The sequence below is a fragment of the Cololabis saira genome, chromosome 7 (assembly GCF_033807715.1).
Source record: "Cololabis saira isolate AMF1-May2022 chromosome 7, fColSai1.1, whole genome shotgun sequence".
In the NCBI taxonomy this organism is placed as follows: domain Eukaryota; kingdom Metazoa; phylum Chordata; class Actinopteri; order Beloniformes; family Belonidae; genus Cololabis; species Cololabis saira.
Genome location: NC_084593.1, coordinates 18,752,695 through 18,767,799, shown reverse-complemented (window position 1 = coordinate 18,767,799; position 15,105 = coordinate 18,752,695). Strand labels below are relative to the sequence as shown.

The following is a 15,105-nucleotide window of genomic DNA, read 5'->3' as shown; positions in this document are numbered from 1 at the left end:
TTAAAAGTTAAATTAAAAAACAAACAAAAAAAAGCTGGCAATGAGCAACTTTCATATATATATATTTTCTAATTGCTCTTGCATTGATTAAAGCATCTGTTGTGAGAACACGAAGAGTGGGTTCAGAATAAAAACGTACAAAGCTGACTCTTCCCTCCCTTGTTTTGAGAACAATCATTAGAAGAAGAGAAGTGGACTGAACAACGGTATCAACAGAACCTGTTGCCCCTCCTTGTGCCATGAAACACTCGTCCATGTTTTATCAGTTGTACAAGAGCAAGTTCTCAGAGGATCATTTCTTTTTGGGATGAAAGATGACAACGCCGCATAACTTTATTATTTGGAGGGATGAGGTCCTGCCCCCAGTGACCAGTGTGACACACACACACACACACACACACACACACACACACACACACAATGTGCCACAAAGCTGCAAATCCCCCATATACGACATCTGTCTTTAAATCAGCAATAGAAAGTCTAAATAAGTCTCAATGAGGTTTTTAAACCACACAAACATTTCAGAGAGGGTCTGGGAGATACAGCATCAATATTTAAAATGATATTGCCGAGTCAGGGACCTGTAATGAGTGGTTTTCAGCTCTCAATCACAACAAAACTGAAAGCTTTAGCAGAGGGAGCTCCGGATGAAAAGATGTCTTTTGTTCTTCAGTCTGCACTTTATCGATCAAACCTTTAATTGAACCCTAATGGGATAAATAATGTAGTGTCCTGCCTGCACTTACTCCGGCTCTCTAAAGACATGGTGCTCTCCTACTTATTTTGCTGCTGCTGAGGCTAATTATTGATGCCTAAGATTCAAATTGGAGGGGAAAACAACGAAGTCTGATTTAATGAAATGTAACTCAATACGTCTTTAGAGCTGAGGAAAACGAATTCATGTAGGGTATGACATTTGGCTTAATACTGAAGTTTATAATAGGATACTGCATATCATATACATTTCTAAACACTCAGGAACCCTCAGAGGGGAGGAAACAGACTCTTGCAAACACCCCATGTGTGACAAATGATGGATAAGAAGCTGAGCAGAGGAAAGCTCTAAAGCCGTTGGTTAAATTTGCCTATCCATGTTTTATTTACCGTTTATTTTTTACACTGCTGCAACCACTAATGAGAATATGCAGGAGGAGAGAAACACCAGATGTACTGGGATGCGCACTCTGCATTTAATGAAGATGATGGGGGGGCAGCGGAGGAGCATGTGAGGAGTGAGGCAGGGACAGTAAAACAGGACATACCCATAGGCCACACCGGCAATGGTGCACTTCTTAAACTGCATCACGTTGCAGGTCAGCGTTCCAGTTTTGTCAGAGAAAATGTATTTCACCTGTACGGGTAGAGAAATAGTGGAGATGCTTGAAATGTGGGAGAAATAAAAAGGAAACATATTTTTCCCAAGAATTAAAAAGGCAATATTAGCTAGACTTCTAGGTATAGGATTTACCTGGCCTAATTCTTCATTCAGATTGGAGGTGCGGGCCATAGCGGGTGTGTTTGTGGGCTCATACAGCATATCGGTGTCCTTAAAAAGCAAAAAAGAAAGAGAACTTTTAATCTCACCAAAGAAATGACACAAGTCTTTCAGATCAGTGATGAAAGAGAAAACAAAGCCCATCAGTCCAATTTCTTTTCAGGAAATACAGAACCAGAGGAAACCTATGGCCCATTTAGGTAAAACAATCTTGTGAGGGTGTCATTTAAAATGTAATGAATAAAAAAGGGACTCAAAATAACTGAGTGGGAAAAAAACTGTATGATTCCTCAGATGAGATAGTTGGTGGGGATGACCCACTTACTGAGGTTATATAACACGGAAATATTTCAGGTCTTCAATCATATGCTTCATGTCATACTGTATAGTCTCAAGATGAACAAACATCTTTACATGAAGTTTTTCTTTTCCAGAATAGATGTTGTCGCCTTACATTAAGCAGATACAGGGGTGAGCACCAAGCAGCATTTCAACATAGATTTCTAGTTAAAAACTGGATCAAAAGCAGTTATGTTACATTCAAAAAACACACTCAAAAAGCAAAAAAAGTGATAATAAAATTCTGTTTATCCCAAAACACAAGGTTGTTTCATTTTTGGAAAATGTTGTGATTTACTGATTTATTTATTTTCTTAAATGAGAGCTGCCGCATGTCTCCAAAAGAGGCTTCAAGAAAACCCTCATGACAGTGGTTGAACTCATTCCTGTAAAATACGAAAACGTACAACTTGGTTTATTAATGTGGATTTATTTTGCTACTATTTTGACATTACGGGCTGTTTATGAAATCAACCCCTATTCACGACTTCACAAACCCACAGTCACTAAACAGTGGTGCTCTATCTAAACGATGAAGGGAATGCATCAGCTAGACTGGACTTTCGTAGACTGCAGGTATTATTGTTGTTGGCTTCAATGTTGCAGACAGATGAAATGTAGCGCTGGCTCGTGTCGGTCTCGGTATTTAAAGAGTCTGGTACGTACAACAGCATTCCTTTTAAGTAAGTTTGTTTTTAAACCAGTTGTCAGTTTTATCCTGAAACTATTAAAACTGTCATACCTACTTTGTCCCCTTAAACTAAAACATATCTCAACTCCAATTGTAGCAGCTGTTGCAATAAGCTGTAAATCACACCCTGACTCACTGAAATGTTATGCTCACTGCCTCCAATCATATAAAACACACGTAACGTTGCATCCTGTTCCGTTAAACCGTTGGCCGTGGCTTCAACTCACCCAGTTGATGAAAAAGGCCTGGATGAATTTGATGACCTCCAGCGTTACCAGAAGACTGATGGGTATCAAGTTGTTGAACAGGATAATGAAGGTGAGGAAGTTGAGGCCAAAGTTAGCAGCCCCGCCATCTATCAGGGGACAGGTTATGGACAAACAGAAGTGATGCATAAAAAAAAACACACCAGTTTGTTTTTCTGTTTTTTTTTTTTTTTTGTAAATATAAATTAGTCAAATGAAAAATCCCAAAGCTTCATCCAGCTAATGAGCAACATTATCCTAATCCAGAGAGTGTTTTGGGTTAGTGTTGCACATCATCTGGAATTGAGCTTTTGTATCTCCCAACCCTCTCCTTTTCTAACTCGACCGATTAGCAATCCAATTTAGAGTCCCAAAGATTTAAAGTAGCGCTTAGGGACTGAAGTATCTCATTAGAGTCACAGCAGCAGCCTTGGCATCCAGCATGATCCAAGCAATGAGTTCAACAAGGCACTATGCAAAATAATGCTGGTCCCGCAAAAGCCCCAAACAACTGGTAGTGTAACCCCACTGACACCAAACATGAAAACAGGAGGGATGTGATTTACCTTTCCTCAGCTTGCAGAAGGTGTAAATGTTACCTGCCTTGAGCTTAGATTTGCAGTTGACGGGGCCAGCCCTTTCCCATGACAGATTAATTGCAAAACAAAAAACTGAATGGCACACACAGAGTGACAGGATGGAAGCTACTGCTACGACAACACAAACAGGATGGAGTAATTTTATTGAAGAAATGGAGGGGGTAGGGGCGGGGACAAACATTTCAGATGCTCTCAAGACAAAAAAGAAAGGAGGGAGATTCAGTCCAAAGCACATTTTCAACCAACGAGAAAAGGAAAAGAGTGGGTGGATCACGTCGGCTGGGCTGGACGTTCAAGTTAGCGTTAATGAGGATTTCTACAGCACTTCATTTCACTCATGAGTGTGTTATCCTAGACTGGGTCAGAGTCGTGGTGGAGCTACTAAAAAGGAAAGCAAACCAGCAAAACTGGACATGCACAGATTTTCTGCCACTGCAATATCATTTTAAGGTGAATATTAAGAGGTTGCAAGCATGTATATATATCTATTAATGCATCCACAGCAATATTAAGTTTGACTTCATTTTCATGAGTATTTTTTGTCTGGTTTAACAGGTATTGTGCATTTTAAGATTGGTAAACCAGCTCTGCTCAAAATGAAACTTAAAGCTTAAACACGTTTCGCTTATCAGCAGATTTTTTTGCTGGGACACTCTTCCTAAAACAAAAAGTCCAAAGGTATCAGGAAATACCTTCCAAGTCATGGTGCTTGAAATGCTCTGGAGTCCTGCAGAAAATATGGTTTAAAACTATTGATATATTGTAACACAAGTCCTAAAACTAGATTTAGAAAACCCACAACAAATGGGACAGAAATGCCATTGTGTGTATTTCTTTTGTCCACGCTTCCCTACAGAATGGTTTCGACTGCTCACTTAAGGCATTTCCATAGTCGTTCTTCTTGGATTTAAGTCAGGACTAACTGGATCACTCCAAAATGTAACCTATTCTTATTTATTTTTTTACATTTTTTTCCAATAAATAACATAATATTTGAAATAACATAACATTTGTCGCGCTCATTAGTCGATTACCCCTAAATCTGCGCAAAACCCAACTTTAGAAAAAGGAAACCTTTAATGGAAACGGATCTAATTAAAAAAAACTGCCAAATATCGGAAAAACCTTTTTACGCTTTTACAAGGTGGTTCTTCAGACGCGCCAATAAATGTCTCTGGCAGAGCAGGGTGTGACGTAGTCTCCAGCTGTTTCTGGCCTCATTAATACAATACAGTTGTAATATAACGTTACTTAATCACTATGCATGACTGCATTAAATCAGGTGTATGATTAATCATTTAAATGATCCTCCGCTCCTCTGACTAGATTTGCAACAGCGGTACCGGTAGTCGCAATAATTGGTTTAAAGATGTTTTTGTGAAGAGAAGTCTCGCAGGATGAGATACGGAGAGAAAACTAGAACAGTTGCGCTTGCCCCCTCCCCCACGAAAAGTATTTTCCTGTTTGAGAAACTTTCTCAAGCGCCAGCCTTCACAGACCTAAATGCTTTGACTACATTGTTTAATTTGGGGCTATTGTTATTCATGTTCAGGACTTGTGTTCAAATCTGAAGAAGTCCCAAGTTACAAGATAAGAATCTAGAGTCCAGACCAACTCAAGCAACACTCTCACTTTACTAACTTTCAATCAAAAGCCTTTGGTCTCGGAGTCTGCGTTTGTTTGTATAATGCATTACCTTAATGAAACGCAACAGCCAGTCAGCACTTTGCAACAGGTCAAAGTCAAATTTATTATTCATCCATTGTGCATAATCACTGGTTTCTGTGACAAGATGATTTACGATGAGCGCTAGGCTGACTTTTCCTGTAGTCTGTATCTATCAATCAACTCCTGATGAGTAAGCAAACTTATTTATAATAATAAAATAAAGTACGGTCAATAAATTTGGCTTTGACGAGATGGCTGTGTCTCCACCCCTCTTTTGTCACATGGATAATGTGCACTGGACAGAGCCTCAACCACTCCTTATGATGTTAAATCATTTCAAGATGGAGGCTTGCTTTATAACTTACACTTCCCTCATCTGGTTCTTCTTTTAAGTAAAGGTTAAACTGCCACCGAGGACAACATTAAAAGCTCTTACAAAAACCAATAGACGCCAAAACAACATCTCAAGGGACCATGCAAGTCATAATGCAAGCTTAAACTGACCAGGGCACAACCTGTCCTACACAGACCTATCGGGGTACGGGTAAAGTAATGGCCAGTGTCACGGTAACCACTTTGCATACCACGTTCAGAGCTCCATCTTAACATTGGTCCAAAACTGAAGTCGTGTTTTCAATGCTGTATTAGTAACTCAAAAAGAGACTTTTTGTGTGATGATTTGAGAATAGAAGCAAAAATGAAGCAGGTTTTTAAGACTCTGCCTCCCTCATGTTGAAGAAAACAAAAAAAAACGACAAAAAACATGCGGCAGTGGAACGTTTACAAAGGTAAATATCCAATCTGGGTTACAAACCCTGTTGCATTCAAGCACTGAGAAATGCATCGGCTTCTTCAACAAAAACATGTCTGATTAACAATTAAAGTAAATGCTGCTATTCATTTCTTAAGACAAATTAAAGGAGGATAAAAAGGAAAAAAAGATGGTCTGAAGCTTGGGGTCAGCAAAGTGTTTAACGTGGCACAAAAATATAGAAATGGAGGAGAAGTGACACACTGTTTGCATCAGGCACTGAAAATAACTAGACAAAAGGTATAAGAGAGCTGGAGGGGAAAAACCTAGTGTTGGATCCCTGGTATGTGCTTGTCCATGAGCCCATACAAAGTAGGGCAACCGTATAGGGGGCGAGGGTAGGGGGCTTCATTTGCTTAGCAAAGGCAGAGCTTCAGTAAGGGGTTAGTAAGAGAGGGTCATTCACGGATGGCCAAGGCTTTTAAATGGTTGTTACCTGGAGCTGTTAAAAAAACGACAACAAAGAAAACAACAAAATCAAACAGAACATTAGGAAGGAACAAAAAAAGTACAGCAGCGCAGTGATATTCAACCATTTCTTTTCAATGAGACTCATTCACAACACATTTATGCATGTCACAGCTGTGGTTTCTTAGTTATCTGGGATTTTACTTAGTCCCGTATTGCCACATATTTCACTTGTATTTAAAAACAAAAAAAAATAACGAGACAACACCGACAACATAATTTAACTGAGGCAAAAATAAAGCCACGACAACAAATAGTAGCATTTAAGAACTCAAAATGACAAATAAATAAATAAATAAGCTGATGTGAACAAGTGAGACAAAATATGTGGAATAAGGTGTGCAGCGAGGGCTTTAGGGACTCTTACAGTTGAGATCCATGTACCAGGCATCATTGCCATACTGGTACTTCCAGATGGTTTGGCCAATGGAGCAGACCAGAGAGATTGCCAGCAGGCAACCAAACAGCACGAGGATTTGAAAGTTGGTGATGCGCTCCACATTGGACAGCTTCAGAGGAGGCCGTGTGGAATTCTGGGTAATACATGAGAAGATAGTGGTGAGAAAAAGAAAGAAAAAACAAAAAAAGGGCAAAGTATAACAAACTAGAGTGTTTTTATGCTCCGAGTAGGAATGGGCGATATTTTACCGTTCACGATAAACAGTCAAAAAAATTCCTCACGATAAGAATTTGTCATGACGCGGTAAAAACGATAAATTCCCCTTGATGATGTTTTTGTGTAAAGCTGATTTTTGGAAGGAAGGAAGGAAGGAAGGAAGGAAGGAAGGAAGGAAGGAAGGAAGGAAGGAAGGAAGGAAGGAAGGAAGGAAGGAAGGAAGGAAGGAAGGAAGGAAGGAAGGAAGGAAGGAAGGAAGGAAGGAAGCAAGGAAGGAAGGAAGGAAGGAAGGAAGGAAGGAAGGAAGGAAGGAAGGAAAGGGGAGAAGGAAGGGAGAAAACAAGGAAAGGAGGAAGGAAGGGAGAAAAGAGGAAGGGAAGAAGGAAGGGAGAAAACAAGGAAAGGAGGAAGGAAAGGAGAAAAGAGGAAGGGAAGAAGGAAGGAAAGAGCAGGAGGAAAGAAAGAAAGAAAGAAAGAAAGAAAGAAAGAAAGAAAGAAAGAAAGAAAGAAAGAAAGAAAGAAAGAAAGAAAGAAAGAAAGAAAGAAAGAAAGAAAGAAAGAAAGAAAGAAAGAAAGAAAGAAAGAAAGAAAGAAAGAAAGAAAGAAAGAAAGAAAGAAAGAAAGAAAGAAAGATAAATTCCCGTTGATGACAAACATGGCGGATCTGAGAGCGAGATAGATTTATAGTTAAAAAGGTGGAGTTGAATTGGTATTTTTTTTATCGTCATTTTTATCGTTATCGGGATAAATGCCAGAAATTATCGTGATACATTTTTTAGTCCATACCGCCCATCCCTAGCTCCGAGCGAGTAAAAAAATCTAAGAAAAAGCATCTGGAAGGTTAGTGCCAACCGTTCTGATATAATACAGTAAATGATGAGCTGTATGAACATGCCTCACCTGCATGAGCTTTGTGTCATGACCTGTGTACACGACCACACCGTGGACCCACTGGGTGTTCCTCAGCTGGGCTCCTCTCAGTAAGATCTGGTCCGGACCCAGAGGTACCGTGCTGGAGGAAGAAGCACAGCTGTCATTACTGCATTCAAAGGCTTTTCAGATCTCAGCCATCCCTCGTCAATAAACGCCAATACCATCAAGGAGTAATTTATCAGGTCCTTTTGCAACACACAAAACAACACAAACTGGATCGATAACACTTCTTTTCAATATGTATAAAAGACAGGTTTGGCCTCTGGCCATCCTGCACCCTAATCGGGATGAAACCAGTATGGAAAACCTATGGATCCATCCTACTTCCACAAGCTTAAAGGGGACCTATTATGAAAAACAGGTTTTTTCTTGCTTTAACATATATAAAGTGGTCTCCCCTCAGTCTGCCAACTCAGAGAAGGAGGAAAGCAACCAAATTCTGCAGTGTCTGTACAGCCGCCCGGATGAGCCATCCAGTGTGATGTGGATCTACGAGCCGTTCAGATTCTGCTCCCTTTAGTTACGTAACAAAAATGCGATTAACATAGGTTGGCCTCCGATGCGTGAAACCACGCCCACAACTAACTCCGCCGGCCGGAGCTTCCGTCATTTTTTCGTAGCGGTGTATCGCGTCATTCAGGCAGCCAATCAGCACAGAGCCTCATTATCATAGCCCCGCCCACTCAGAATCCTGCATAAATAATGAGGTTAGACACTGGGATGATAAAGACATGGCTCAGAGGCTGAATTTCTCATTTATTTAGCAAAAAAAAACATCAAAAGCTTGTTTTTAAGACATTCAAGTCCTGTTTAAAATAGGTATTAGATGCCATAATAGGTCCCCTTTAAATCCTAATTATAAATAGGAAATATAAAATGTATAATAAAAACAAAGGAATGATCCTACAGTGCTAACATCTGAGCCTTTAGGGACGGTGCATTAAACTATGTGCAGATAAAAATGAACTAACAAGACTATTTCTGGGAGCAATTTCAGTGGGGTGTTATTGTGTCAGAGCTCCAAAAGTAAACTGTGATGTTCTAAAAGCAACCACACGGCTTACAATCCAAGAAGCAAACTGGCTTATCACGGCAGCTCATCTTTCATTTACTGAACAGAAAGAGAAAATATCCTCCTAAACCTGAACATACATTTCTACCTCTGGCCAAGGGCATGCGGTGATGGTAAAAGCGTGGAGTTATGAGAGAAACAGCTCTGCAGCTGAGCCCACCTGTGGCCGTCCAAGCGGATGTTTCCAACAAACTCGTACAGGTGACGGTTTGGGCTTTCACACTCCATCCGTCCAGAAAGACGCATCAGGCTGTCAATTTCTTTGATTTCAGCCGTCACCTGGAGACCCTGTTAGTGAAACATTAAAGCAAGGTTACTTTTAAACGCTCCATTATGATTAGGTTAAACAAAGATGTAACTTAATCCTACAAAAAGATAATCACCTGTCTGATTTTAAGGTTCGTTTCTCCATCCAAATTAGACGTCTCAATGTAGCACATACCTTGTGGTTCACTGTTGGAGGGAGAGGATAAAGACACTTGTAGGAAAATCAAATGATGATAATATTTCACTGCATGCTACTATACATCCAACCTCAACTGTTTAATTTAAAAACAATTTGATATTACATTGAAGAGTAAATGGCTAAATATTTCCCATATAAGAGGAACTCAATTATCAATAAGAGATCAATTAAAAGAAAATGAACTGTGACGGAGAACGGGGGCTAAAACAGAGGGCAAGAGCACCACAAACAAAGCTGCTGCATGCCAGCAAAAAATATCACCAGTGTTTCCACGACACTGTCCGTTTAACTGTTCTGTGAACTTTTGGAGGACAGACACAACCTCTTTGTTTGGGGATGCTGCTTCCCCTCCAGAGTTTAACTCTCTTTCAATGAAATCTAAAAATAAACTGAAAAGGGACCAGATGGTGGAGAGAGAGGAGACGTCAGAACAGGGGAGACAAGAGTGAGCAGACACGCCGAGCACCACGGACAGAGCAGACAAATGGAGCTCAGACGCACGGCGGGCAGCAGAACAGTCGGAGCATGCTGCTGGTTCAAAGATGCGCTGGGTAGCTGCTCATCTATTCACACCGACAGTAAGCTGCCACAGACAGTGAGGGCTTTGGCATGTGCTGCCACGAGCCACTCAATGAGAGTTTTGATCCAATAAAATGATCAGAAGTCTCCTGTGACGGCCAGAGCGTGAATCCTCAAAATTTGTACCGTTCATGAACAGCAACACGCTGCCTCCGTGTTCAATGTTAAATCGCACGACTACATGTAGGCTCATTCAAAAAACATTAAAATAAGATATCCAAGATGACCGGGATATGTTGGAATTAGGGCTGGGCGATATATCGAGATTTTAATATATATCGATATATTTTCAAACACGATATGGTACGAGACAATATCGTTTATATCGATTTAAAAAAAAATATATATATATATATATTTTTTTACATTTTTTTTTTATGATTTTGATATAGCTTATTTTGTGACAAATTGACTTGAATGTTTTATTTGAGATGTGCACGAATGTTTTGTTATTTGCACAACTGTCAACCTCAGTGGAAAAGTCTGCCTGTTACTGTCTACATTGTATTACCGTAATTGCACAGTGTATTTTAATTTAATTGTTATGCAGGAAAGGGATATTTGTTTTATTTTATTCAAGAAGCATTTTTATTCTATATACCGGTATGCAGGCAGTTTATTTTTATTTCATTTGTTTTCTACATTTTGATATTGTGCAGACCTCTGTTAATAAAGGTACCTGTGTGACATTTGGCACGAGGCTTTGTATTAAAACTGACTGTTTTTTTAAGGGTTTGCCTCAGAAAAAAATGAAGCTAACAGAGATGCAAACAGAGATGCTAACAGAGATGCTAACAGAGATGCTATGCTATAATGCTTTGGGGGAAACCCCAATTAAGGCACAGAAAAAATATCGAGATATATATCGAGTTTCGCCATTTAGCTAGAAAATATCGAGATATGACTTTTGGTCCATATCGCCCAGCCCTAGTTGGAATGTAATATCATGCAGTTGGGATGCCATACCAGTCATGCAAGGGCAAAAATATGAAAAATATACTCATCACACCTGGGAGATAGCATGTAGTAGAAGGAGCATGTGCTCCTCTACTGCAGTGCTACTCGTTTTCATTCAGGTTAAGCAATGATAGAAGTTTCAGCCAAACATGTAAAGGCATTTCCAAACAACAAAAAACAGAACATACTACAAAAATTACTATGTAAACTGCCAATTTAGAGGACGTGTAAAAACAAATCAAGGAATGTTGTATTCACTGACAGTTGGGAATTTCCAATACAGTCACAGGCCAGTTCCTCCTTTTAGTTTCTAAAACAAAAGCCCTCATTTGTGTCACAAAAGCTAAAACATCTCATCCCCGTTGGTCCACACAGCCCCTCTCTCTCCCACCGCTGTTGTAGTGGGTAAAGTTGCTGGTTTTCCTGACCTGGACGACAGAATGACGAGGTCAGCCGGGAGGTGATCCCCGTTGGCAGCTCTGACTACTTCCCCAACGGCCACCTTACATTACCAGCAGGGGGCGAGGCAGAGAGAGGGAGGCAGTTGTTTGCAGGGGAGGCAAGAGAGGAGAGGATGAATGGGGGAGGATGAATGGAGAGGAATAAAAAAGAAAACATGTAGAAAACAGCAATCATATAAAGGGGAAAGAGACAACTGGTTCAGTTTAAGGGAGATGTGAATCGCGCTATGATCAATCATGCATGATCAGGTTTGGCTGGTCGTCGGTTCTTCTTTTCACAAAACCATTCAGAAAAAGACAAAAAATTTGAGTTATAATCAGACTGCTGTATCTGCTTAAGCATTTCACCAGCAGAGGATTAAAAAAAAAAATATATATATATATATATATATATATATATATATATATATATATAAAATGTATATAAATGAGATTTCAGTTTGTATTTCAAGAAGCTCTATTGTAAGAAAACAAAAACATTAGTACCAGGTCCAAATGTTTTTTTGAAAAGGTGAAAAAGATAAATAAGTTTAAGATGACATGACTGATAGAGATAGAGATAATCAAAAGATGTCATTTTTCACCCGCCAAAGGAAATGATGGTTGCCACATCAGAGGGTGCATGGCATCATATTCTTAAAAAAAATCTGATTTATTACTGATTTTCGAAGCGCAGTGTGCTTCAGTCTACTTTTGGAAACGTCAGAAATGTTGACTTGATGTGCTGATTAACCATCACTTCCTTAGGGCAAGTTGAGAAGAAGAAGAAGAAGTGGAGAGAGGGAGAAGATCCCCACAGCCTGGCAGCAGGGTGGACTCCGATACCTGGACGATAAAATCACAGCATCCGCAGGAAGGAAATCACTGCCATCTACTCTAATAATGTCACCCACTTCAACCTGTGGAAAGAAACTGGTTACTGCTGCGGGTTGCCTATAAAAGAGCATCAAACATGTATGATCAATGTCAGGACAAAGGTTTACAGCTGGGAAAAGAGTTGAGAAGAGTTAGTACGTAGAAGCATGCAAGACTGATGAAAGAATGCTGATAAAGCAGTTCTTTTAAATTACCATCAAACGTGGAACCCATGTGATCGTGCAGGGACTTCCACTGATGATAGTTTTGCATCAGTCTAAAAAACTTTATATATTATATATTTACATTTTCAGGTGTTACAGGGGTAAGTTAGGAACATTCACACAGAAAATGGGTTTCAGCTGAGAAAAAAACCAGAACAGAACTGAATAATATTCGTGACTTGCAGGAAACCTATTCTGCTACTGCAACAACGGGAAGTGATACACCAATTAATAACAATTCAAGCCCTGAAAAAGGGAATTGTTACAAGCCTTTATGAGCAAACACAAAACTTTGGACAGAATGTGCTTTTACAATATATAGTGAAGCGGAAAATATAATCAATTATTTAAAGCTGTTTTAAAGTGTACAATGAGACAGAAATTCCAGTAGCAGCAGGTGGCGCAGGGATGACTGTCCTCTCGCTGTGATGACTTTAAAGCATGTAACAAGCACACGACCAGTGGCAGTATATTTACTTTGACATATAGTTGTAAAGCTGCCAGTATTAAAATCCAAAAACTAAAATATAATATTGTCGTTATCATTTGTACAGTAGCCAATTCAGGGATGATGTTCACTTTTATCAGCTATAATGGATTTGTGATCTCACACTGCATTTGTGGGTTTAATGGCCTATTTTGTTCTTGCTGAGGATACAAAATATATACTGCTGCTGATTGATAAGCAGCTTCAAAGTTGAGCTGAAAACCTGTCACAGACAGAAATATATCAAGTCTTATTGCTTGCATTGTGTCTTGGGAACCAGGTTGGAAACCCACAGCTGATAATGTAAAGCTATATTTCAAATGTTGCCTGAAACACGGATGGAGGATTGTTAGGCTTTAGGCTGAAATGTATATATATATTGTGTGTGTGTATGTATATATATATATATACACGCTTTCTCCAAATAGTAAGCAAGTGCAAATACTTTATGATCAAAAATCCATTTGAGTCTCTCAGCATCGCTTACCCACATCAAATCCAGATTCTTACACCTATCAAATAATTTTTGACGCAGCTCATGATACAGAGGACAATAAAATAAAAAATGGAATTTTTACGTCATTAATCTTACAGTAAGGACAAATCCTCTCTTCTTCTGGGACGCCTCGATAACGTCCTGTCTCAAGGTGCAGAGGCAAGATTCCACAACGGATTTGGGCACATAGTGATCGTTGTCTTTTAGAGAGCGAGGCACAATCATACTTTTCACAGCTATAACAACTTTTTATAAAACTAAATATTCTTAATTTTGGTTTACACAATATGTCCTGTGACCATTTGATCTTATATAGATTAAACAAGGCTTCCTTCCCCAAAGAGACATTCACAACGCTCCCATTCTGAAATGCATGCAATGCGCCAATCCTCATAAATATACCCTCTACTTCACTTGCCCATGCACCTTTTATTGTATCATCCCATTTTAATATTTTCTTGGCAATTCTATTCTCTGGCATCTTCACTATTCTGTTCCATAAAGCTAACATACCACCTTTCCAACGTACCTCACATGGCTCCCATCCCATATCTCCCGTAATAGCTCGTATGGGCGCGAATTTATGAACCCCTAAAAAATATCGGATTGCCCTATTCTGTATCCTTTGTCCTTTCATGTTTTCCTTTTAGCCCCATACTCCTGCCATATAATCAATAACAGGACAGACGCACATCTGAAATAATTTGGAATAGGAAGCATATCCCAAATCTTTCCTATTACACCACCAAGTGCCCTACTTATGTATGTATGTATGTATGTATGTATGTATGTATGTATGTATGTATGTATGTATGTATGTATGTATGTATGTATGTATGTATGTATGTATGTATGTATGTATGTATGTATGTATGTATGTATGTATGTATGTATGTATGTATGTATGTATGTATGTATGTATCAACAATATGACAAACAGAGGAATGTTTTTCAGTTCTGTATTAACAAATTTTGGTCCCATACCTTCTCCCAGTGGACGATCTCCCACGCACCGTTCCTCAAGACTGTGGTCAGTTGCACAAGAGATGAGGGGAATTTGCAGAGAAACAGAAAGAGGAAGTAAAAATAATTGAAATGATCAAGAAAGTCATCAGGCGAGCCATGCACTAAGCTTTTTAAGATCGTTTTACTTCCTGGAAGCACCAACCCCCAGACTAAACACACTATAGCATTATGTTTTCTGGTAAACCAATGAGTTATTTTTGTTGAAGAGGACGAGTTTCTAAATACCTTGACATTCCTTTTTGTTGACAACATTATCAGCTTTGTGGCGTTTCTACAAGGGGAAAAACACAAGGAATATTATCCCAACACATATGTGAATCATACAGATTTTTTCACACGAAAAAAAAAGATTAAGCGAGTGAACAATAAAGGAATAAATAAATGAAACAAAGTCTTCATGTAGCCCTTGAGGAGAACCATCCTCAACTTCCTGAATAAGGCATCAATGTAACGTGAATTTTAAATTGATAAAAATGCTGCTTCACCAACTTAACATAATGGGGAAGGTGACATTGCACATAACAGCTTTCTTTACCAGCAGTTGTGAGAGACGCATGGACTCTCCAGTCTGCAGCAAGATGAAGAAAGATGAGGCTTCCCCTGACTGCAGCGGG

General features: G+C 39.3%; 1 protein-coding gene across 4 annotated transcripts in view; it reads right to left on the bottom strand.

Annotated features, from left to right (window-relative positions):
• Positions 1-15,105, bottom strand: part of atp8a1 (ATPase phospholipid transporting 8A1) — a 112,217-nt gene that overhangs the window by 60,352 nt on the left and 36,760 nt on the right. For all 4 annotated transcript variants that reach the window (XR_009782884.1, XM_061724921.1, XM_061724919.1 and 1 more), the window contains exons 5-14: positions 14,717-14,762; positions 14,450-14,490; positions 11,371-11,444; positions 9,324-9,393; positions 9,101-9,228; positions 7,836-7,947; positions 6,687-6,852; positions 2,756-2,883; positions 1,472-1,549; positions 1,266-1,354 (exon numbers count right to left, since the gene is read on the bottom strand). Coding sequence is in view for 3 of the 4 variants with exons in the window: in XM_061724921.1 (XP_061580905.1) it covers positions 1,266-1,354; positions 1,472-1,549; positions 2,756-2,883; positions 6,687-6,852; positions 7,836-7,947; positions 9,101-9,228; positions 9,324-9,393; positions 11,371-11,444; positions 14,450-14,490; positions 14,717-14,762 (932 nt within the window). In the remaining variant the exon portion in view is untranslated. The remainder of the gene's footprint in view (positions 1-1,265; positions 1,355-1,471; positions 1,550-2,755; positions 2,884-6,686; positions 6,853-7,835; positions 7,948-9,100; positions 9,229-9,323; positions 9,394-11,370; positions 11,445-14,449; positions 14,491-14,716; positions 14,763-15,105) is intronic.